Genomic DNA, 24,123 nt, shown 5'->3' with positions numbered 1-24,123 from the left:
GCTGCAAACTGGCTACCTCACAGTCCTGGCAGAGCCCAGTGGCAGGGGTAACTGAGACCAAAGTTCCCTATAAGCTGTGCAGCCACTGGGAAACTTCATGCACATTGTTTAGCATGTTGCTGAATGGCTCTGCATCAACAAAATAATTACAGGGAATATAAGGTGAGAACACGTGGAGTGTAGGCACTGTGTAGGACAAATGCATATACCTGTATTCTTAGGAGACAGCAGTCTTGTTGCTTTAGTGTGAACAGCAGAATAAAGATGCTCTGTTTCATTCAGCCCCTTTTGAGAATGATCATTGGTCACAGCAATGAGTTGATAGCTGCTGATTAGATCCCCGTGCTCTGGGCCTTGATAGTTTTCTGATGGTCTGTTTTCTGACTGACCTCACTGTGTTCTTCTGCTGTGACTCAGTCTATTTTTTTCCTTTTTTGTTTTGTTTTTCTCTGTGGTGGCCTTGTCATTTTTCCCACTCTGACCCTACCTAAATGCTGTGTCATCTCTAAACATGATGTAGAGGTGCTGGTGTTGGATAGGGGTGGCCAAGGTCAGAAGTCACATGACACTAGGTTATAGTCCAACAGGTTTATTTGAAAGCAGAAGCTTTCAGAATATTGCTCCTTCATCACGAGAAGTGAAGAAAGGCACACAGGCAGAGAGGTCAAAAGATCATATAAATGGTCTGAGTGGAGTGTCAACAGGCTGAATAATAAGTCTCTGCAAGTGATCAAAAGTGTCAGACGGTGTGGGTGAAGTGTTAATCGAGGCAGAGAGATTATTAGAAAAAAATTAAAAATAAGGTGGTGCTGGAGACAAACCAAATGACTGGAATAACATGATAAGGGTAAGAGTCACATGTCAAGGGGCTCACCAAAGTAACATGTCATTCAAGACTGTACAACCTAATTAAGGTAGAGCAATCCTAGCAAGTTATCAAAGTGATGGTGTCAGTACAGGAAAGTAAGGATGATTTTACAAGTAGAGAACAGTATGATGGGGTTACATCTAGTGCATCATGAACCCAAGATCATGATTGAGGCCGTCCTCCTGGGTTCAGAACTTAGTTATCAGTTTCAGCTCAGCGATTCTGTATTGTTGTGTATCATAGAATCATGATATCCCTACAGTGTAGAAACAGGCCCAACAATTCCACACGGACCTTCCAAAGAGTAAAATACCCAGACCAATTCCCTTACTACTGTACGTTTACCCCGAACTAATGCACCTAACCTACACATCTCTGAACACTGGGCTATTAAAGCATGGCCAATTCACCTAGCCTGCACATCTTTTGAATGTGAAAGGAAACCAGAGCACCATGCATTGTGCATCTTGAAGGCAGCCTTGGAGGATGTTTACCCGAAGATTAGAGGCTGAATGACCTTGATCGCTGAAGCCCTCCCCAACTGAGACGGAGTACTCTTCCTTTGTAGTATCCTTGCCAGCAGCATATGAGGTAGACAATATTGACCGAGTAACATGCGTATCTGCTATGTACGTAATGGGTGGTGTTCCCATGTGTGATGGTAGTGTCTGTGCCAACGATCTGACATCTCTTGCAGAGCTTGCCACTACAGGGTTGTATGGTGTTGTGGTCGATGTTGTCCTGAAGGCCGGTAGCTTGCTGCAAACAATAGTCTGTTTAAGGTTTGGCAGTTATTTGAAGTTGAGTAGGGATGATTTTGGTACGATGTTTATTGTCATCTATGGCATGTTGAAGGCTGTGAAGAGCAAGGCCTAGTTTTTCTGCTCTGGGGAGGTACTCAGCCGTGTCCTGTGTCTGTCATTTGTTGCGCTTTTTTGCTGTAGCACTTTGGAACTGGTGATCAATGAGTTAAGCACCGTGTCCCGTTCTTAGAGTACCCTCATAGACCAGTTGTACTTTTCATCTTTTGATCTCTCTGCCTATAAATTCTGTGCCAGTGTGCTTTTCTTCACCTTGACAAAGGAGCAACTTTCTGAAGCTTGTGATTTCAGATAAACCTGTTGGACTGTAGCCTGGTGTCGTATGACTTCTGGCCATCTGAAAACATAACTGACCATCTACCTCCTGTGTCACCTTAATCAGTTGGAACATGCATTGCAATTGTTAAGAAGAAGGTGCGCCGCAAACTGGCCATTGGCCTCTGAGTTCTAATTTCTTCTCGCGCTCTTTCGCTTTTCCATCCATATCCCCACCCATCCCATTTCTTTAATATTTTTCTTTTACCTATCCGTGGAGAATCTCACCTCAGCAGACACCCGAAATGAGATTTCTCTAGATCGATGCAACATTGAGCTTGAATTCACCAACCTTCCTGATATTGTTCCATCATTTATCTCAAAATAAATTTAGTGATGCTTGAATCCATGCAGTCTTTCCTAGGTTCCTACTGATTTTCTCTTTATGGTTATAGGAAGAGGAGCCATTTCACATGGTTTATTTGGTTAAGATTACAGATAAGAATAGAACCGGCAAGTATGGTTTCAGGCAGCTGGACAACAACAGAAGCAATTGTGGAGGATACTGTGCTCAACCCTATCATAAGTTGTAGACAAGATGTCAAGGGCCAGGAACAAAAGCTCAGTCACTGTCACATAAGCTGTCATTTGTAATTTTGGGCAGAGCATTTTGTTACAGTGGCAGAGCCAGAAACCTGATTGGATCAAAAAAAGCAGACGCTCATTTGAGAGGCAGCTGTTTCAAGAACTTGAGGAAAGGAGGATGGACATGATGCAATTTTTTGTAAGGACAGTGGGGTCAAGGATTGACAACTGATCTGAAGGAGAGAGGGACAGTGCCCAAGATGAGAGAACATTTGATAATGCCATCTCCTGTAGGAGACAGGAAGAATGATAAGGTGGCCAGCAGTTTAGGTGGGAATGGGGTTAAGGGAGCAGGAGATGAATTCTATTGACAAAATGAGCTTGAAGAAGGCAGGAGGAGTGATAGGTAAGCTAGATAATGCTGAGAGATTAGAATTAGGACAGGGTGAAATCTTGAGGTTTGCCCTGGTGGAGAAGGGAGGCAAACAGGTGAGATAATGACAAAGAGGTCCATGTGCTCCTCATACCTATGAATGAGGAATGAGATGCAATAAGATCTGGATAGTATTCAGATATGGGCTGAAAAGTGGCAAGTAACACACAAGTGTCAGGCAATGATCATCTCCAATAAGAGACAATCTAACCATTGATATTCAGTGGTAATACCCTCACCAAATCCTCCACTATCAACATCCTGAGCGTAACTACTGACCAGAAATTCATCTGGACTTACCATGTAAATACAGTGGCTACAAGAACAGGTCAATGCCTAGGAATACTGCAGTGAGGAATTCACCACATCACTCCCCAAAGTCTGTCCTCTATCTACAAGAGGCAAATCAGGAGTGTGATGGAATATTCCTGGATGAGTGCAACTCCAGCAACACTTGAAGCTTCCACTACAAAGCAGTGACTTGATTGGTACCCTATCCATTCACTCGCTTCACCATTGACACTCGGTAGTAGCAGTGTGTTCTATCTACAAGATGCACTGCTGGAATCCAATAAAGCTCCTTAGGCAGCATGTTCCAAAACTGCAGCCATTTCCATCTAGGACAAGGGCAGCAGATACGTAGGAACACCACCACCTACAAATTCACCTCTAAGCTACTCACCATCCTGATTTGGAATTATATGACTGTTCCTTCAATGTTACTGTGTCAAAATCCTAGAATTCCCTCCTAACAGGCATTGTGGGTCTATCTAAATCAAATAAACTAGTTCAAGAGAGCTTACCTAGGGATAGGCAATAAATCCTGGCTCACCTAGCAATGCCCGTATCCCACGAGTGGGGAAAGGGGTTTAAGAAGGATTTTTTAAAAGAGATATTATGGCATATCTTAGCACTTCAGAAAGATCTTGGGATTATGAACAGTTTGCAAGAGTAGGTAATGCATCAAAATCTGGTGGTGAATAGCTGGTTGTAGGCCAAGTGGCCTTAAGGGAGCCGAAGTGAGACTGTAGCAGGGAAACAAGCAAAGTAAGGGTCAGAGTCCCTGTAGTGTGGAAGAAGGCCATTGGCCCATCAAGTCCACCCCACTCCTCAGAAGAGCATTCCACCCAGAGACCCTATCCCTGTAACCCTGCATTTCCCATGACTATTCCACCAAACCTGTACATCCTGGACAATTTAGCAAGACGAATCCACCTAACCTAAACATCTTCGGACTGTGGGATGAAGGCGGAGCACCTGGAGGAAAATCATGTGGAAACTGGGAGAATGTGCAAACTCCATGCGGTCACCTGAGGGTGGAATTGAACCCAGGTCCCTGGCAATGTGAGGCAACAGTGCTAACCAAAGAGCCAGCATGATGCCCAAGTGACTAAGGCTCAACGATGGAGGTGATGTTAGGATTGAGCAGGTCAGTAGCTACAGCATTGATGTATATAGACAGCTAAAGGCGATAGAGGGAATTTGGAAATGTAGTCAGTGAATCAGGAGGGAGTTTTTCCAAGGGTAAACACAAAAGTGAGCTTGGGCAGGATATAGGTGAGGTGTGATTGATTCTAAGGGACTAGTGAGGCCACATGAGATAGTACAGTCAAGGAAATAGCTATGAGTATGGGTCATGGAGTTTAGGTGGTAAAAGATACTAAGAAATGGCAGAAGTACTATAAAGTCAGGTGAAAGTGCATGGTGAGTTTGGATGATGGTTGCAGTCAGTAAAGATGAGAGGTTTCTAAGTGCAGAGTCTAAAGGAGGAGAGCAATAAAGATGTCTAAGTTTAAAGATGGAAGTGAGTGGATGGATGTGAAATTGAATAATCAACTTTCAAAATGAAAAGCTGCAAAGTTACAAAACCATGGAGCAAACCTAACTGCAGAGGTTGTGAACCACAATTCATTAGATTCTAGCATAAGAACAACTATGGCACATTTCCAGCTACAGGATGTAACAGTAATGCTAGAGAAAAGTGATGAAATATGGCAGGGAATTCTGCCCAAAGGCTGTTATTACATTCAGCTTTTTCACTGCTCGATGCCCTCCCTTTTCACCCAGATTTAGGATGTGATTGGATTAGATGGTTAGATTCCTTACAGTGTGGAAACAGGCCCTTCAGCCCAACCAGTCCACACCAACCCTCCGAAGAGTAACTCGCCCAGACCCATTTCCCTCTGACAAATGCACCTAACACTATGGGCAATTTAGCATGGCCAATTCACCTCACTTGTACATCTTTGGACTGTGGGAGGAAACCGGAGCACCCGGAGGAAACCCACGCAGACACTGAGAGAATGTGCAAACTCCACACAGACAGTTGCTCGAGGTTGGAATCGAACCTGGGACCCTGGTGCTGTGAGGCAGCAGTGCTAACCACTGAGCCACCGTTCCACCCTTGTGTCCAGTTTCGTTTGGTGGTATGTTTACTGGATGCATTTTCTCAGCCCCTCCTTCACACGTTTCCCAGGGCTGGCATATGTGACTCTTTTAATAATCCAATTTGTGGTTGACAACCTTTTCTTCTTAGAATCATAGAATCCCTACAGTGTAGAAGCAGGCCATTCAGCCCATCAAGTCCTCACTGACCATCCGAAGAGGGACATTCTCTTAAGTTATCCCTGTTAAACCCATAGCAAATCCACCTAACCTAGGCAATTTTGGACTGAGAGAGGAAACAGGAGTACCCAGAAAAGCACGGGGAGCATGTGCAAACTCCACAGAGGCAATTATCCGAGGCTGGAATTGAACCCAAACTGGTGCTTGAGGCAGCAGTGCTAAACACTGAGCTACCCATTGTTGCATTGTATTAACATAAAATATACTTTTTTTCACAATTTTTATTTTGAATATTTAAAGTTGTTTTTATTGTGGGTATAAAAGTCTAATGCTGCACTTTATAATTTCAGATTATTTTAACAAATACTATTATCTAGATGTAAGTGTCATAAATGATACTTTTGGTTCAAAGAACAGGATTTATGGTCACAACCTTTATTGTTTCCAAATGGTTTCATTTTAGATGGTTTCAGTTTGAATGTACTTGGAAGCTTTTTTTAAAAATTAGAAAATCATAGAACAATACAGCACAGAACAGGCCCTTTGGCCCACGTTGTTGTGCCGAACGTCTATCCTAGATTAAGCACCCATCCATGTACCTATCCAATTGCCGCTTAAAGGTCGCCAATGATTCTGACTCTACCACTCCCACGGGCAGCGCATTCCATGTCCCTACCACTCTCTGGGTAAAGAACCCACCCCTGACATCTCCCCTATACCTTCCACCCTTCACCTTACATTTTTGTCCCCTTGTAACACTCTGTTGTACCCGGGGGAAAAGTTTCTGACTGTCTACTCTATCTATTCCTCTGATCATCTTATAAACCTCTATCAAGTCACCCCTCATCCTTCGCCGTTCCAACGAGAAAAGGCCGAGAACTCTCAACCTATCCTCGTACGACCTATTCTCCATTCCAGGCAACATCCTGGTAAATCTTCTCTGCACCCTCTCCAAAGCTTCCACATCTTTCCTAAAGTGAGGCGACCAGAACTGCACACAGTACTCCAAATGTGGCCTAACCAAAGTCCTGTACAGCTGCAACATCACTTCACGACTCTTGAATTCAATCCCTCTGCTAATGAATGCTAATACACCATAGGCCTTCTTACAAGCTCTATCCACCTGAGTGGCAACTTTCAAAGATCTATGTACATAGACCCCAAGATCCCTCTGTTCCTCCACCTGACTAAGAACCCTACCGTTAACCCTGTATTCCGCATTCTTATTTGTTCTTCCAAAATGGACAACCTCACACTTGGCAGGGTTGAACTCCATCTGCCACTCCTCAGCCCAGCTCTGCTGAAATCATTGCTGCAAAATTCTTAGTGTAACTAAAACTACATAAAATTAAGTACTGAAAATTACAGTAAAGTTAATGCTGTCATTCAGAGTTGTGTATTTAATTTCTTTCTGTTAATGCATTCAATATGTGTATTTTATTTAGTATTTATGCAAAGTGTACATGCTATCAGAGGCATTTGGCAAATTTCCAACTGCTTTGCTTGGAAATGCTAAGTTTTTGTCTTATGACTATGCCTAAAATAAATACTGACAGCTTTTTATTTAACAAAGGCTTTTCGGGTAATGAAGGTCATGACCTCCTGCTTTTCCCATTTCTGGTAGCTCCTCAAATATGGTAACTTTGCCTGTGGCAATTCTTCTTTTCCTTGAGAGTACTCTATGCAAAAGCAGGTGTAACCCGCAGTGTCCTGATGTCCACCACTAGTAGGGCAAGGAGGAAGGTCTTAAATCCAACGTAGCTGGCACAGAGATCAACCCAATGCTGTTAGCACCAATCTGATCCTCACCAGCTTTTTTGCCAGCTGCCACACTATGACATACGTTTTGTAGTCCGTACTGATATTGATGCTACAGCTTCAACTGTATTTCCACCAGTTGGCAGACCAGGTTACATCCCTATTTTTGCTACCTGCCATTAATATAGAATTGGAGGGATTTACAAATTGATGCTTAACCTGTTTGGCCATTGCAATGTGCCTTCCTTGATTGTGTTTTTTAAATTAATTTGATATAATGTAACAAAATTTTGTGATGAGTCAAAGGATTGGGAATATATTAAACACCTTGACAGTACATGTAGGCGAGGTCGTCTCCGTTAGTGGGAGAGTCTAGGACTAGTGTGCATAATCTCTGAATAAGTTGTCACCCAATTAGAACAGAGATAAGGAAGAATTTTTTTTCTCTGCATGTAAAGAATCAAAAGGACCAAGGTTATGGTGAAACGGCAGGAAAGTGAAGTTGAGGATTATCAGATCCGCCATAATATCATTGAATGGCAGATCAGACTGGATGGTGTGAAAAACCTATAAATCTATGTGCTTTAGCAGGAAAAATAGAGGAGCTGATTATTTATTAAGTAGAGAAAGACTGCAGAAAGCTACAGAACTGGGGGATTCAGGAGTTCTTGTCCATGAATCATCAAAGAAAAACTAGCATCCAAGTTCAGCAGATATTAGGGAATGCAACTGGAATGTTGCCCTTTAATTCAAAGGGAATGGAATATTAAATAGGAGGGTTTTGCTAAACCTATACAAGATATTAGTCAACCATTTTCTCCAGGAATAGTGCCAGAAGACTGGAGGATAGCAAATGTGGTTCCCTTGTTCAAGAAGGGGAGTAGAGACAACCCTGGTAATTGTAGACCAGTGAGCCTCACTTCAGTTGTGGGTAAAGTGTTGGAAAAGGTTATAAGAGAGAGGATTTATACTCATCTAGAAAATAATAATTTGATTAGGGACAGTCAGCATGGTTTTGTCGTGCCTCTCAAACCCGATTGAGTTATTTGAGAAGGTGACCAAACAGGTAGATGAGAGTAAACCGGTTGATGTGGTGTATATTGATTTCAGCAAGGTTCCCCTGAAGGTTTGATAAGGTTCCCCACAGTAGGCTATTGTACAAAATACAGAGGAATAGGATTGTGGGAAAGAAGAGAGGGTGGTGGTTGATGGGAAATGTTCATCCTGGAGTCAAATTTGCAGAAGACACAAAGGTCGGTGGAGTTGTGAATAGTGACGAAGTAGGTTACAGAGAGACATAGATAAGCTGCAGAGCTGGGCTGAGAGGTGGCAAATGGAGTTTAATGTGGACAAGTGTGACATGATTCACTTTGGTCGGAATAACCGGAATGCAAGGTACTGGGCTAATGATAAGATTCTTGGTAGTGTAAATGAGCAGAGAGATCTCTGTGTCCAGGTACACAGATCCTTGAAAGTTGCCATCCAGGTTGACAGGGTTGTTAAGAAGGCATACAGTGTTTTAGCTTTTATTAATAGAGGGATCGAGTTCCGGAACCATGAGGTTATGCTACACTGTATAAAACTCCGGTGTGGCCGCACTTGGAGTGTTGTGCACAGTTCTGGTCACCACATTATAAGAAGGATGTGGAAGCTTTGGAATGGGTGCAGCGGAGATTCACTGGGATGTTGCCTGGTATGGAGAGGAGGTCTTACGAGGAAAGGCTGAGGGACTTGAAGCTGTTTTCGTTGGAGAGAAGAAGGTTGAGAGGTGAATTAATAGAGACATATAAGATAATCAGAGGGTTAGATAGGGTGAAAGCAAATTACTGCAGATGCTGGAATATGAAACCAAAAAAGAGAAAATGCTGGAAAATCTCAGCAAGTCTTGCAGTGTTTGTAAGGAGAGAAAAGAGCTGACCTTTTGAGTCTAACTGACCCTTTGTCAAAGCTTTGTTAGTTAGACTCGAAAGGTCAGCTCTTTTCTCTCCTTACAGATGCTGCAAGGTTTGCTGAGGTTTTCCAGCATTTTCTCTTTTTTGGTTAGATAGGGTGGATAGGGAGAGCCTTTTTCCAAGTATAGTGATGGTGAGCACGAGGGGGCATAGCTTTAAATTGAGGGGTGATAGATAAAGGACAGATGTCAGAGGTAGTTTCTTTACTCAAAGAGTAGTAAGGGTTTGGAATGCTTTGCCTGTAATGGTAGTAGATTCGCCAACTTTACATTTAAGTCGTCATTGGACAAGCAAATGGACGTACATGGAATAGTGTAGGTTAGATGGGCTTTAGATTGGTATGACAGGTCGGCGCAACATCGAGGGCCGAAGGGCCTGTACTGCGCTGTAATGTTCTATGTTCTATTAGCTGGAATATCGCAAACAGTTTTGTGCCTCTTATCTGAGGAAGGATGTACTGACAATGGAAGCAGCCCAGAGAAGATACATTTGATTGATATCAGCTATGAATGGATTGTCTTGTGGTAGATTTGAGTCTGTACTCATTGGAATTTAGAAGAATGAAAGGTGACCTCTCATTTGGCAAGGTAGGTGTGGAAAGATTGTTTCCTCTGGTCAGTGGGTCCACAAGAAGGCATATCCCGCAATACATTCAGGGGGAGGAATTTATGCGCTCAGCAGGTAGTGAAGCTGTGGAATTATTTATTGTAGAGAACAGACGAAGCTGGGTCATTGTTTACATCAGCTTTGAATATATGCAAACAGATTTTTAATCAGTAAGAGAGTCTAGAGTTCTGGGGAAAAGCAGGAAAGTGAAGTTGAGGGTTGTCAGATTAGCCATGTTCTCATTGAATGCATAGCAGCCTCGATGGTCTGAATGGCCAACTTCCCTTGGTCTTCAGGCCTACTCCTGCTCCTATGTCTTAGGATCTTATGACCATCCAGTCTTGGAGTGTCTTGAGTCCAGAGCTTCTGGTTCACCAGTGGAGTTACTACCCACCACACTGCAACATATTCTAGAGTAGAAGTCTGTTGATTTCCAGAGCTAGGCGTAGTTGTACAGTGTACAGTTAGGATGTATGCAATAACAACCTCCAGCCATGTTTCAGTGACACTGGGTAAAATGTAAGTTAACGTTGCAATAACCTCTCAATCAGCTATCTGACCATCCCATGGGATTTACATAAAAGGTCATGTTGTAAAAACCTTCAAAGGATAGAGAATAGTAGATTTGGAGTTCATGTGCTTTAATTTTCTCACTTTTGCATTCATGATTTTAATTTTGTTATGGTTGAGAAATCTGAATGCTTGTATGTATTGACTATCAGCAAGTTATTTTATCTGGAGGATATCACTTTATCTCTCCTCACCCAGAGTCTGAAAAAACATACTTCCAGCAGGGATTATTAATGGTGGACAGCAACAGAGTCTCTGGACTTTTTTTAAAATCAAAGCATGACTTGTCATTCTGCATTTCCTGCTGTAATCTAAGCCATGTGTATTGATTGTTGTATGTAGTATACAGCCTGCACTCTGACTGGGTTCTAACATATACTTTGGTAAGCTTTTAAATTGATTTGGTAAAATGCAAGAAATGACAGGAATCGAAAGCAGGCTTGCTCTTTCATCTTTTTATCTGCAGTGTAGATTAAACCATTATTGAGAAAATCTCACTGCAATAGATCAATATTTAATTTCCCTGCTGTGGATTATTCTACTCTAGGGCATTACAGACAACATCCATCATGAACATAAGAATTTTGTAATGTCCAATTTGTTCCACTTGATGACTGAACTTGGTACAGATTGCAAAAGCAGAGATTACATAAAATCTAACTTATTTTTGTTTCTTTTGTTGTAGATGCCAGTAAATGAGTCTTCCAACCAGAGCTTGTGTAGCTTGGGATCTCTGAGTGATAAGGAATCTGAGGTTAGTAATTGTTGGGTTGTGATGTGTAAAGATTTTGCTGATTCATGTGTATTGAATAAGCAAATAGTGCTTGTCCCTTAGAACTGCATCTTTTCTGTCGATTACAGTTTCCTGCCCTCTGAATTGGGACAATCCTTGAAAGCAGAACAAGTATCTTGTATGCAAATTCAAATTTGAATATTTCATATATCCATTGTAATGCTGAAATCACCTATTCCCCAGGTTGAGGGGCTCCAAACCCCGTCAAATGTAATGTTATAAGCATGAGAGCTTGTTTTTTCTCTTTCCTCAATGTGGTGTGAAATATTTTGAAATTTCTGTGCTGACCTGCATCTACCGGTGGCTCAGTGGTTAGCATTGCTGCCTCACAGTGCCAGGAACCCTGGTTCAATTCCAGCCTCGGGCGACTGTGTGGAGTTTGCACAGTTGCCCCTTGTCTGTGTGGGTTTTCTCCGGAAGATATGCAGGTTAGGTGAATTGTCCAAAATATTCAGGGATGTGTAGGCTAGGTGTATTAGTTCGGGAAAATGTAAAGTAATAGGCATAAGGGAATGAATCTGGGTGGGATACTCGTCAGAGGGTCAGTGTGGACTTGTTGGGCCAAATGGTCTGTTTTCACACTGTAGGGATTCTAATAAGATTGATCATGTACCTAGAACCATTCTTTGGAAAAGAGCGTATTCAGAATTAAAGGATCTGATTTATTTTAGAGGTTGGGGACCAGACCATCTTGTTTTAGCAGAGTGAGATAACGTAGAGGGAGCATTCTAGTGCTGCTGGAAGAGTAGGTGTGGCACCAGTGATGGTTCTGGTCTTGATCAGTTGACTCCATATTGCAGTTGGCTCCTTCCTTTCATTGGGAGGACCCCTTCATTTATATGTTGGAGAAAAGCAAAGACTCTATTGCCCCTGTTATAATCCATGTGCTATTGTCTTTTCTATTTATTTTTCTCTCTTTCCCTTTCCTTGGATTTGACGCACGGAGGGAGTCAAGTATGATTAACTGTATATAAATTTGCTCAAGTATGTTGCAACTTTACAGAGCAAGAAAGTTTTTAACTTTGGGCCAAATCTTTTATTCCTTCTCTTAGACACCTGAAAAGAAACAAAATGAGCAGCGAGGGCGGAAGCGAAAGGCGGATCCCTACAATGAGGCCAATCAAGGTAAGCCTCAGAGCAATCCTTTTATTTCCAACGCTATGCTAATGTTTATAGTGCTCGAGCCTGTTTGCAAACACTAGGTTTAGAACACTTCTGCTTTTCTTTTTAAAGAAAAGTTTCTTGAAGGGACAACAGCATATAGAACAAGGTGCCGTTTTGCTTCTGCACAAGTTTAAATAATTTTAATGCCTGTTTGCTGATAAATCTTGTTTCCTAAGTTGGCATGGAAAGACAAACCCATTTCCTACTAGCCCGTGTACAAAAACCTGCTTTTATGTAGTGTTTTTAATGTAGTAAAAAAGCCCTAAGGCATTTCATAGGATTACCAAGCCTTTAACTGGCTTCTGCATTCAAAATGGATGAAAAATTATTCCTAGATAAACAAGCATTCAGTCTTTCACTTATCTTAATGCAATCTGCAAATGCTGTAAAAATTGACAAGTAATTGATTCCATAGAGATCAATTTTGTAATTTCAATGTAGATCATAGAATTGTGGAATTTAGCACAGCACATACGGTGGTCTATCAGCCTACTGTGACTCTGCTGGCTGTTTTAGCAATGCCATCCAATTATTCATAGTTCCTTGATTTTTCTTTACTGTCCTGTTAAGTTTTTCACTTTTCAGTAGTTATCCAATTCTCTTTTTATGTTACTATTTCTGCCATCCTTTCAAGCAAACCTGATTTAAGAAGAGAAAATTCAACTGTTTCTCTCTTGAAAATAGTGACTTATGCTAGAGTGCATTTCCATGGTGTGTTAATGGCTTGGATGGTGAGAGTGCTGCAAGGGAAGCAAGGGCCAACATGAAATAGGAAGCAGAAGCCTTAGTTGTAGGTGATCTTCATGTATTTTGCAGCTTTTCACTGCTGTCAAAAACAACAGTGATCAAGACCTGAACCTGGAGCCCTGTGAGGTTTTGTATTTGCATGCTGGACAAAAGACAATGAAATTGCCTTTGCAGGAATTACAGCCAAAATGGTTTTAATGACTTAATGCTTAGACTGTAGGGCAAATGATTTTAATTTTGCTTCAATTATAATAAGGTCACCCTTTTTTGAGCTACTGGAGGCAGGATCATGGAAACTTTGTTATATGTTTTACAATGTTCTGAAGCAATTTTGTATTTACTTATGTAATGTAACATATATACTGTGACGGCACCAGGACTGGTAGCAGCTTTGATTTCCCCTTCTAATGTGAATCCAATTGAAGGAAGTTTCTCTCTGCCATTACTTCTGAAAAGATTTGCAGTGTAATTGCATGTGGGTCAAAGGAAATGTTTGAGGCAGTTTGATCTATCACTTTAAACTTTTGAATGCACATGTGTGAATGATGCTCCACCTAGTGGTGGCATTGATCACAAACCTAGCCTATTTAACCTTAATCTCTGTATGTGATTCCCAAGGGCTGAGAGATCTGGCATTGAAAAGGAATGAAGTGCTGGTAACATCACAGGTGTCTTTTTCAACAGCCCTCTTGTAGGTAAAGCTAAGTAGGAGTGTTCAAGGAAGCCTCTGGCCAGCCTAGCCTCGAATGCAAGTTAAGTTCAGTGACAGATACGGGTTCATGACTTGCTGCGTGATCTTATGCTGTCTTTGGCCATGGAACCATTAACTGAAGTGGCTGCCTTGAACAATCCAGTTGCAACCTATTCTGTTCAGATTAGATTGTGCTATTTATTATTTAGAACCTGTGGGCGAGAGGAATGTCAAATCCACCTTTTGACCTTGAGGAAATACTTTCTTGCTGATTACTAATACTTCATTGTTTTCTTTGTAGGCAAAGGCACTCCAAGGGGTCATAAAATTAGTGATTATTTTGAGGTACGTTGCAAGGTTTTTAGTAGCCATATGTCACTAAATTGAACAGTTTATTAGTTGTGTGGGTTGCCTCATCAGTAGCATCCTAAAAGCTTTGACAAATAAAAGGTATATTATTACCTATTGTTGTTATTGTCCAGTGACTGTGTTCATGAAGAGTTAAGCATTCGAAGAATTAACCCTCATTTATTTGTAAAAATAAATAAATGAGGCCATACATAATTTGAAAAATATAAATATAAAATTATGTAGACTGGTTTATCTCAACATTTTAGTGAAATTTTAACCCTTTCACTTATTTCCAGTTGTTAGTAGTGTTTTTAGGCTAGGTAGATTTTAGCGGATAGTATTATCAATATACCAAGCCCAAATCTAAAAATAAAGATATTGCATGTGGTATGCAATACATTGGACATTTGAATAGTGTTATGACTGTAATCATTTCCTGCAACTAAAAATTTCACCGTGCCATTATTTTAATCCCTACTTTCTGTTTATCTACTCAGGTATCAGAATCTGTACCCTGTTCATAACTAAAAGAAAACCTTATTTCCCTGACACATCCACTTTTTTTTGGTCTGCCCTTTCTTGGAGTTTTAGTTTTGCATTTTGTCCATTTAAAAAAAAGTCTGAAAAGTCCTAAGGACTTCCCACCAGAATTTCTGAAATTTGGAAAATAGAAGATTGAACTGGTTCTGCCTGTGATCACCATTCTGAGAAAATTAAGTATCATCTAGTGAAACATTTAATGTAAGCACATCAGGGCATCGCAAGGGTGACTGCTAATTTGCAAAAATATTGTTACATCATTTTCCAAAGTCGAAGCTGTCCTTGAGCAGCTGCTGTCGTTGTCCAGGGCAGCTCACTCACCTCAAAAACAAAATAGTTTGTTTACGAAAAGCTAAGATGCACTGCCAACAAATCACCTTTTATAGAGATAAGTATGTACAACAGCCTACTGGTTTGATAAAATGCTTCCTGTCCCTGAGTTGATAGCAAAATAACGTTTGAGCGTATTTGAAATATAGTGAAGCATGAAATTCTATTCCTCCACTACAGTCTACTGAGTGCTGCATGTGGTATCTGCAGGATGCACAGAAACAAATCGCCAAGGCTTGATTAGTAGCACCTTCTAAACCTGCAAAAGGATAAGAATGTCAGGCACTGTTCTCGAGTCAAAACCCTTCAAGTCCCTTCCTAACACACTGGGAGTGCCTTCATCACATGGACTGCAAGAGGCTCTCAAAGAAAACTCATCCGTAATACTGCAAGAGCAGCTAGGGATCGACAATGACTGACAGCTTTGCCGGTGATGCCCCCACCCCAATAATTAATTTTAAATAAGTGATCACATTTGTACATCCTGTTGTAAACAGCCATTTTCAACTATTCCCTTGAGTTGTTTCTTAGATACTGAACATAGAGTGACTGTCCTTTAACAAAGTGGAAATTCTTAAACAAACAAAATCAAATTCACAAGAGAAACTGAATAGATCTGGCACCATCTGTGGAGAGAAAACAGCTGACATTTGAGTCCAGTGACCCTCCTTCAGAATGGTGAAGAAGGGTCAGTGGGCTTGAAATGTTAACAGCTACTGTCAGATCTGCTGAGCTTCTCTAGCAAGTTCTATTTTTTTTTCTAATCAGCAGCATCTTTAGTTGTGAGTCTTATTATCATAGAATCCCTATAGTGTGAAAGCAGGCGTTCGGCCTGTTGAATCCACACCGAACCTCCAGAGAGGAGGAGGGAGGACTGCAGATGATGGAGATCAGAGTTGAGAGTGTGGTGAAGGACTTATGCCTTAAATGTGAATTCTCCTCCACGGATGCTGCCTGATGCTCCAAAGAGCATCCCACCCCACCCTCCATCCCTGTAATTCTCCATTTCCCACAGCTAACACACCTAGCCTACACATTCCTGAACTATTTGGGACAATTTAGCATGGCCAGTTCACCTAACCTGCACATCTTTGGACTGTGGGAAGAAACCTACACAGACATGGGAAGAATGTGAAAACTCCACACAGACAGTCACCCAAGGCTGGAATTGAACTTGGGTCTCTGGTGCTGTGAGGTAGCAGTGCTAACCACTGAGCCACCGTGCTGCCCTAAATGTTAACAGCTTTATATAGGAGTTTTCTAAACTTAACTTTATAGTATAGTGTACTTTACCATTTTGCCTTGTTTAAAAGTCAAGTTGGGGGTCAAACTTTTTTTTAATAGTAAAGTGAAGTTGGCAGTTTTTTTGCTCTGCTTTATAGTCTATGCTATTTCTGTTTGCCCATCTTTTCTAATGGAAAACAATGGATGGTGGATGTAAATGTGCATCAATACTATATCCTAACTAAATGTTATTTGTTTTTCAGTTTGCAGGTGGCAGTGTTACAGGCACAAGTCCAGGGCGGAGTGTACCACCCGTGGTTCGTTCATCCCCACAACATTCCTTATCATATTCATCACCTTCTGTGAGTATTAAATACTTACTAGGAAATGTATGTAAATTAGTACGTGTCAAGCATTATAATTTAATGCATCATTGCAACACTGAATCCCTAAGTCAACTCCACCCTGGCTAGAGCTTTCCATGGGGCACCTTGGTCTGATTATGTGATACTAAACCACACAGATCGGGAAGATTGTAGTTTAAAATTAGAGAGTCGTATAGTTGCAGCTGCTGGTTAATACTAGGCCTCTAGATCTCAGTGCCTGTAATTTCCACTCATTCAGAAAGAGAAATGGATGGCAGAACAACATAGGGATCGACAAGAAATGAAGCATCCAAGTAGTAAAATTCTTTGAGAGGAATTTAGTGGCCTATCTTGGAGGCCCCAGTTGGATGGACAAGGGGCAAGGACAGATAACTAGTTTTTAGGCTTTTACTGCATTTCGTTGGTTTGGGAAATGTTTTTTTTCAAGCTCAGTATTCAGTGTTCTTTTTTAATATAGGTCTTTGTAACCCAAGGAGTTGTTTTATAGTTGGCAAGGGAGAGGGAGCAAAATAAAATGGATGTCTGGATGCCTTGTTCAACAAGATGGGGAGTGAAAAACACAAACAAATTGCACGGGTTGGATAAAAAAAAGGAGAACCTTTCAAAGGAAGGTAAAGTTGTGGGAAGAGAAAGACAGATCAGGGATTGATATATTAAAAAGGGGACAAGGAGCTTTTGATGCAGGGTAAAGCTCATCAAAAAGCCATTGTGGTCAGTTTGTGAAAGCGCACACATGACAATCAATAGAATAGAGGATTAAGGTTCTGACCTGATTAGAAATCTTAGCTCCCCCAGTCTTAACTGAGTGTAGGAAGTTGGTGAAGCTGTGTAATACAGGGAAGCCTGGGCATAGAATGGCAGGAGTTCGCTAGCCATTTGGGAGAAGTTGCCTCTATCTCTTTAGTATATGAGCGATTCAAAAGAGTGGTAGTGATTAAACCTAGTTGGAGCAGTTTAAGATTTGAAGTTTTACACAGTCCTTCTGTTTTAAATCTGAGGTTCAGCATGGCAGTCCTTCGTCAGTGGGATCGGCCAACACAGAACATTCCTGTAATTCACAAAAGATCATTAATGTACAACACAAACAATTACAGGTATGTAATGCACGGACCACACAAATGTTGCCCTCATCATTTTCTGATTTAGCTTCAGCTTCATAGCACTTTTCATTCCCCCAGTTAAGTGCCATTTGTAGGAAAAGTTAAATGGGAAATATTAAATATACAGTGGGACCCAGAAGGGGATGGCAAATGGAATTGGCTTGAATACCCTTCCAATATGCCCAAAGGAACAAGTTTTGGGTTGTGTGTTAATAGGGAGTGGAGGAAAATCAGGTTTGCTGAGATCAAGAAGGACAAAAAGCTTAAAGCATCAAAGCATGAAGGAAACTGGGGAGGCTCTAGAAAATATTGTACTTATTTTGATGTGTGCAGAAGGACTGGGAAATTACTCAATTTAATAAGCACTATCAAAACCTGAGACCCAGCTAACCAGATAACTGCAGAGTAGTAAGTTAGGTAGGAGAGACAACAATTAGAAGCTATCAATACAGAGTTCAGAAAGAGAGATCACGTCTGACAAACACGTTCTCTTTGGAGGTGGAAGAGAGAAATGCAGAGATTAGACCTCAGGAAGAGGAAGAATACCAAATAGCAGATATGATCAATTGAATTCAACAGTTTTATTGCTCTTTAATAAAAAGAAGGATTGAATGTGTTTCCTAGAGCAGTTGAAAGAGGGTAATTGTATGCTACACTATTCTGGTTCTGTTCGCTATGCATCAATAATTTAGGAAACAGGACTAGATTTAGTGATGTCTGCATTTGTTCTAAAACAGAAGAAAGAGTAAATAGTTGAGGGCCAAAGAAAATTGCAAGGGCGTAGTGAAAAAATGATGGAATGTGCAAAGATTTTTAACAAGAGGTAGCTAGATGTGCAGTGGACACATTGGTTGTAATCTTCCAAAATTCCTTATGTTCTGGGAAGGTGCCAAATGAGAATCAATCTGGCATTACACGCCTCTGGAACAAATGGAATTTGAACTGAGCCTCCTGGCAGGTAGGGATGATACCACTACCCCACAAGAGTCCCTGAATTGTCTTTTTCAGGAATTTATCGTTGATGGTTTCAAATACAAATGTATGTTATTCCTTTTTTGTATGCCTATTTTTATTTTCGAATCAGCCTGTTCAGGGATGTTGTAATGCACCCTCTAGCTTAGGGTCATAGAGCTATACAGCATGGAAATAGACAGTTCAGTCCAATTCGTCCATGCTGATATATTGTAAATTAATTTAGTCCCATTTGTCAGCATTTGGCCCATATCCCCTTGAACCCTTCATATTCATATACCCATCCAGTTGCCTTTTAAACGTTGTAACTGTACTAGCCTCCTCCACTTCTTCTGGCAGCTCATTCTATACACGCAGCAAGCTCTGAGTAACAACGTTGCCACTTTGGTCCCTTTTAAATTTTTCCCTTCTCGCCTTAAACCTATGCCCTCTAGCTTTGGAGTCCCGTACCCTGGAGAAAAGACCATGACTATTCACCATATCCATGCCCTCCATGATTTTATAAACCTTCATGAGATCATGCCTCAGCCTCTGACATTCTAGGAAAATTAACCTCAGCCCATTCAGCCTCTCCCGATAGATCAAACTCTCAAACCCTGGCAGAAGGGACTTGAACCTAGATTAGATTAGATTACTTACAGTGTGGAAACAGGCCCTTCGGCCCAACAAGTCCACACCGACCCGCCGAAGCGCAACCCACCCATACCCCTACATTTACCCCTTACCTAACACTATGGGCAATTTAGCATGGCCAATTCACCTGACCTGCACATCTTTGGACTGTGGGAGGAAACCGGAGCACCCGGAGGAAACCCATGCAGACACGGGGAGAACGTGCAAACTCCACACAGTCAGTCGCCTGAGTCGGGAATTGAACCGGGGTCTCAGGCGCTGTGAGGCAGCAGTGCTAACCACTGTGCCACCATGCCACCCTGATCTCCTGGCTCAGATGTAGGGGCACTACCAGTGCACCACAAGAGCCCTTGATGTTTCTTTTTCTGTCCACGTCCCATTCACAGATGTTGTTACATGCCTCTGCAGCAGATTGGACTTGAAACTGGGTCTGCCTGCTGAGAGGTAGGGACAGTATCTCAGTGTAACAAGAGCCCCTTAAAAATCTCTTCAAAGTGGAATTTGGTAACCATGCAAAAAGCAGTTTTATCCTGTTCAGCCAGCGTATCAGGGAAATAGTATGAGAGCCCTACAATTATTTTTCCAATAAACCTGCTCAAAGAAGCAGGTGGGACTTGAACCCAGATGTTCTGGCTCAAAGGTAGGATCACTACCACTGCACCACAAGAGTCTAGTTTGGTGGATTGCTTAGTGCAGTTAGCTGGTTTGTGATGCAAAGTGATGCCAAAACCACGGGTACAATTCCTGTACCGATTGAAGTCACCATGAAGGCTGGCCTTCTCACCTTGTCCCTTGCCTGGGGCATGATGACTCATAAGATTAAACTTATCACCAGTCCTCTGTCGCTCTCTTGCACTCTCTGTCTGTACTTCAGGCTAGGAGACCCAGGTTACAAGTCCTACCTGCTCCAGTGGAATGTAATTTCTTTGAGCAAGTTAATTAAGAATACAAAAAAGTAAAAAACAGGTCAGTTGGTCTGTCACTGGGGAAACAATAGAATTTCTTTCAAGTAAACAAGTCAATCCTCTGGGTTCTTCTCGCCCACCAGATCAGTCACCTCCTCTTGGAATATATTTGTCAAATGTGATTTGCCATTCTGAACTTGATATTGGCTTCTTTTAATCACATTCCAACCTACCTACAACTAAGTAGTAGCAAGACATTTAGAACAGAAGACATTATAGCACAGGAACCGACCCTTCGGCCCTCCAAGCCTCCACCGATCCATATCCTGTATCTAAATTTGTTTCTAAGGATCTGTATCTCTTTGCTCCCTGCCCATTCATAGATACATCTTAAATTACGCTATCGTTGCTGCCCCTACCACCACCGCCGGCAGCATATTTCAGGTACCCACCACCATCTGTGTGAAGAACTTTTCATGTATATTTCTCCTAAACCTTTCCCCTCTCACTTTGAACTGGTGATCCTGAGTATTTTGTAGCCCTCAATCAGGTCCCCCCTCAACCACCTCCGTTCCAATGAAAGTAATCCTAGTCTACTCAACCTCTCCTTACACCACACAACATCCTGGTGAACCTCCTTTGCACACTCTCCAAAGCATCCACATCCTTTTGGTAATGTGGCGACCAGAACTGTACGCAGTATTCCAAATGTGGCCGAGCCAAAGTCTTATACAACTGTAACACGACCTGCCAACTCTTGTACTCAGTACCCCGTCTGATGAAGGAAAGCATGTTGTATGCCGCCTTGACCACTCTACTAACCTGTGTTGCCACCTTCAAAGAACAATCTACCTGAACACCCAGATCTCTCTACATCAATTTTCCCCAGGCCTTTTCCATTTACTGTATAGTTTGCTCTGGAATTGGATCTTCCAAAATGCATCACCTCGCATTTGCACCGATTGAACTCCATCTGCCATTTCTCTGTCCAACTCTCCAATCTATCTATATTCTGTTGTATTTTCTGACAGTCCCCTTCATTAACTGTTACTCCACCAATCTTAGTGTCATCTGCAAACTTGCTAACAAGGCAACCTACACCTTCCTCCAAATCATTTATTTATATCACACACAACAGTGTCCCAGCACAGATCCTGTGGAACACCACTAGTCACAAGTCTACATTTTGAGAAGCTCCCTTCCACCACTATTTGCTGTCTTCTGTTGACCAGCCGGTACCTCTGTTTATCTAGCTAGTACACCCTGGACCACATGCGGCTTCACCTTCTTCATCAGCCTTCCATGGGGAACCTTATCAAATGCCTTATTAAAATCCATTTAAATGACATCTACATCTCCCCCCTCATCAATCAATTTTGTCACCTCTTCAAAGAATTTTTATTAGGTTTGTAAGACACGACCCTCCCTGCTCAAAATCATGCTGCTGATAAACCCATTTTCTTCCAAATGGGTATATGTCCTATCCGTTAGTATCTTCTCCAGTGGTTCTGTACCACTGATGTCAGGCTCACAGATGTGTAATTGTCTGGATTATCCCTGCTACCCTTCTGAAACAAGGGGACAACATTAGCAATTCTCCAGTCCTCTGGGACCTCTCCTGTTTTCAAGGATGCTGCAAAGATATCTGTTAAAGCCCCAGCTATTTCCTCTCTCGCTTCCCTGAATAACCTGGGATAGATCCCATCTGGACCTGGGGACTTGTCCACCTTAATGCCTTTTAGAATACCCAGCACTTCCTCGTTCTTTATGCCGACTTGACCTAGAGCAATCAAAGATCTATCCCTAACTTCAACATCCGCCATGCCCCTCTCCTCGGTGAATACCGATGCAAAGTACTCATTAAGAATCTCACCCATTTTCTCTGACTCCACGCATATCTTTCCTTCTTTGTCCTTGAGTGGGTCAACCGTATCCCTAGTTACCCTCTTGCTCCTTATATATGAATAAAAGGCTTTGGGGTTTTCCTTAACTCTGCTCGCTAAGGATCTCATGACCCTTTTTAGCCCTCTTAATTAGTCATTTCAGATTGGTCCTACAATCCTGATATTCTTCCAAAGCTTCATCTGTCTTCAGTAGCCTAGACCTTACGTACACATCCTTTTTCCTCTAAGCTAGTCTCAATTTCACCTGTCATCCATGGTTCCCTAATCTTGCCATTTCTATCCCTCATTTCCATTAGATTAGATTAGATTAGATTACTTACAGTGTGGAAACAGGCCCTTTGGCCCAACCAGTCCACACCGACCTGCAGAAGCGCAACCCACCCATACCCCTACGTTTACCCCTTACCTAACACTACGGGCAATTTAGCACAGCCAATTCACCTGACCCGCACATCTTTGGACTGTGGGAGGAAACCGGAGCACCCGGAGGAAACCCACGCAGACACGGGGAGAAGGTGCAAACTCCACACAGTCAGTCGCCTGAGTTGGGGATTGAACCTGGGTCTCAGGCGCTGTGAGGCAGCAGTGCTAACCACTGTGCCACCGTGCCGCCCATTGGAACATATTTCTCCTGAACTCTAGTCAACCTCTCTTTAAAAGCTTCCCACATATCGAATTTCCCTTCAAACAGCTGCTCTCAATCTACATTCCTCAGCTCCTGCCAAATTTTGGTATAGTTGGCCTTCCCCTAATTTAGCACTCTTCTTTTAGGACCAATCTTGTCTTTGTCCATGAGTATTCCAAAATTTATGGAATTGTGATCATTACTCCCAAAGTAGTCCTCCACTGGCCGGGCTCATTTCCCAACACCAGCTTGAGTATGGCCACGTTGGACTAGAAGGATACAGCGCAGTACAGGCCCTTCGGCCCTCGACTACTTACATACTGCTCCAGAAAACCCTCCTGGATGCTCCTTACAAATTCTGCTCCATCTGCACCTCTAACACCAAGTGAATCCCAGATATCACCACCACCCTGTTGCTCCTAAATCTTTGATCTTTCTACATACTTGTACCTCTATCTCACGTTTGCAATTGGGAGGCCTGTAGTATAATCCTATCCTTGTTACCCCACACCCTTCCTATTTCTGAGTTCTGCCCATATTGCCTCACTGCTTAATCTTCCATAATGCTCTCCTTCAGCACAGCTGTGATATCTTCTTTGACCAGTTATGCAACTCCTCCACCCCTTTTACCTCTCTCTTCGCCAGAAGGCATTGGAAACTGGTCATTGAATATGTTCAAGGCTGAGTTGGGACCATTTTTGATTGAGAAGAAGTCAGTTGCATAGATGGCACATCCATGATCTTCAACAATGTAGAACCCACTGTTTCTTTTCTCATTCTTTCACTGGATGTGAACCACCATTTGTTCCCCATCCCGATTGCCCTTGATGCTTGCTCCTAATGACACGCAGGTCATTTACTATGAGCCGAGCTGATTAGAATATTGGGCAACTCATCCCAGAAGGAAACCTGACTCGATGGATACGTTTAATTGTTGCAATTGGTTACCAGTCACTGGAACATATTCACATGAGAGACTGCATATGTTCTTTAACAGCAGTACATAACTGTTCTGTTCTTGTCAAGATTTTCTATTTGATTGTTAAGTTTATTTCACACATGAACAGCAAAACAAAAGTTCAACCTGTTTCCCAGTGCAATCCTTTTTAAAAATACTGAATTCCAGGGATCTTTTGTTTCTGTCTGAACTATTTGGATTTTTTCTTAACTGGTTTCTAAGCTCCTTTTCTATGGACTGTGGAGACAGTTTTATTATTTCTTTCCAAGTCTAGGATCATGAACCTTTGACAATCCAGATAGTCTAAATTACTTAATTTCTCATAACTTGAAGACCTCTATCCACGTTCTCCTGGCTTAGAAGCTGCACAAATTAAAGCACATCAGC

At 42.0% G+C, this 24,123-nt stretch overlaps 1 protein-coding gene across 1 annotated transcript in view; it reads left to right on the top strand.

Moving 5' to 3' along the window:
- Positions 1 to 24,123, top strand: part of tlk2 (tousled-like kinase 2) — a 218,499-nt gene that overhangs the window by 78,319 nt on the left and 116,057 nt on the right. Inside the window, exons 3-7 of the mRNA XM_060849077.1 lie at positions 11,099 to 11,167; positions 12,259 to 12,331; positions 14,110 to 14,153; positions 16,517 to 16,615; positions 17,638 to 17,733. Coding sequence (XP_060705060.1) covers positions 11,099 to 11,167; positions 12,259 to 12,331; positions 14,110 to 14,153; positions 16,517 to 16,615; positions 17,638 to 17,733 — 381 coding nt within the window. The remainder of the gene's footprint in view (positions 1 to 11,098; positions 11,168 to 12,258; positions 12,332 to 14,109; positions 14,154 to 16,516; positions 16,616 to 17,637; positions 17,734 to 24,123) is intronic.

This window comes from Hemiscyllium ocellatum, chromosome 32, assembly GCF_020745735.1.
Source record: "Hemiscyllium ocellatum isolate sHemOce1 chromosome 32, sHemOce1.pat.X.cur, whole genome shotgun sequence".
NCBI classification, from domain to species: Eukaryota; Metazoa; Chordata; class Chondrichthyes; order Orectolobiformes; family Hemiscylliidae; genus Hemiscyllium; species Hemiscyllium ocellatum.
The sequence above is the reverse complement of the archived record's forward strand: the minus strand, read 5'-3'. Positions and strand labels throughout refer to the sequence as shown.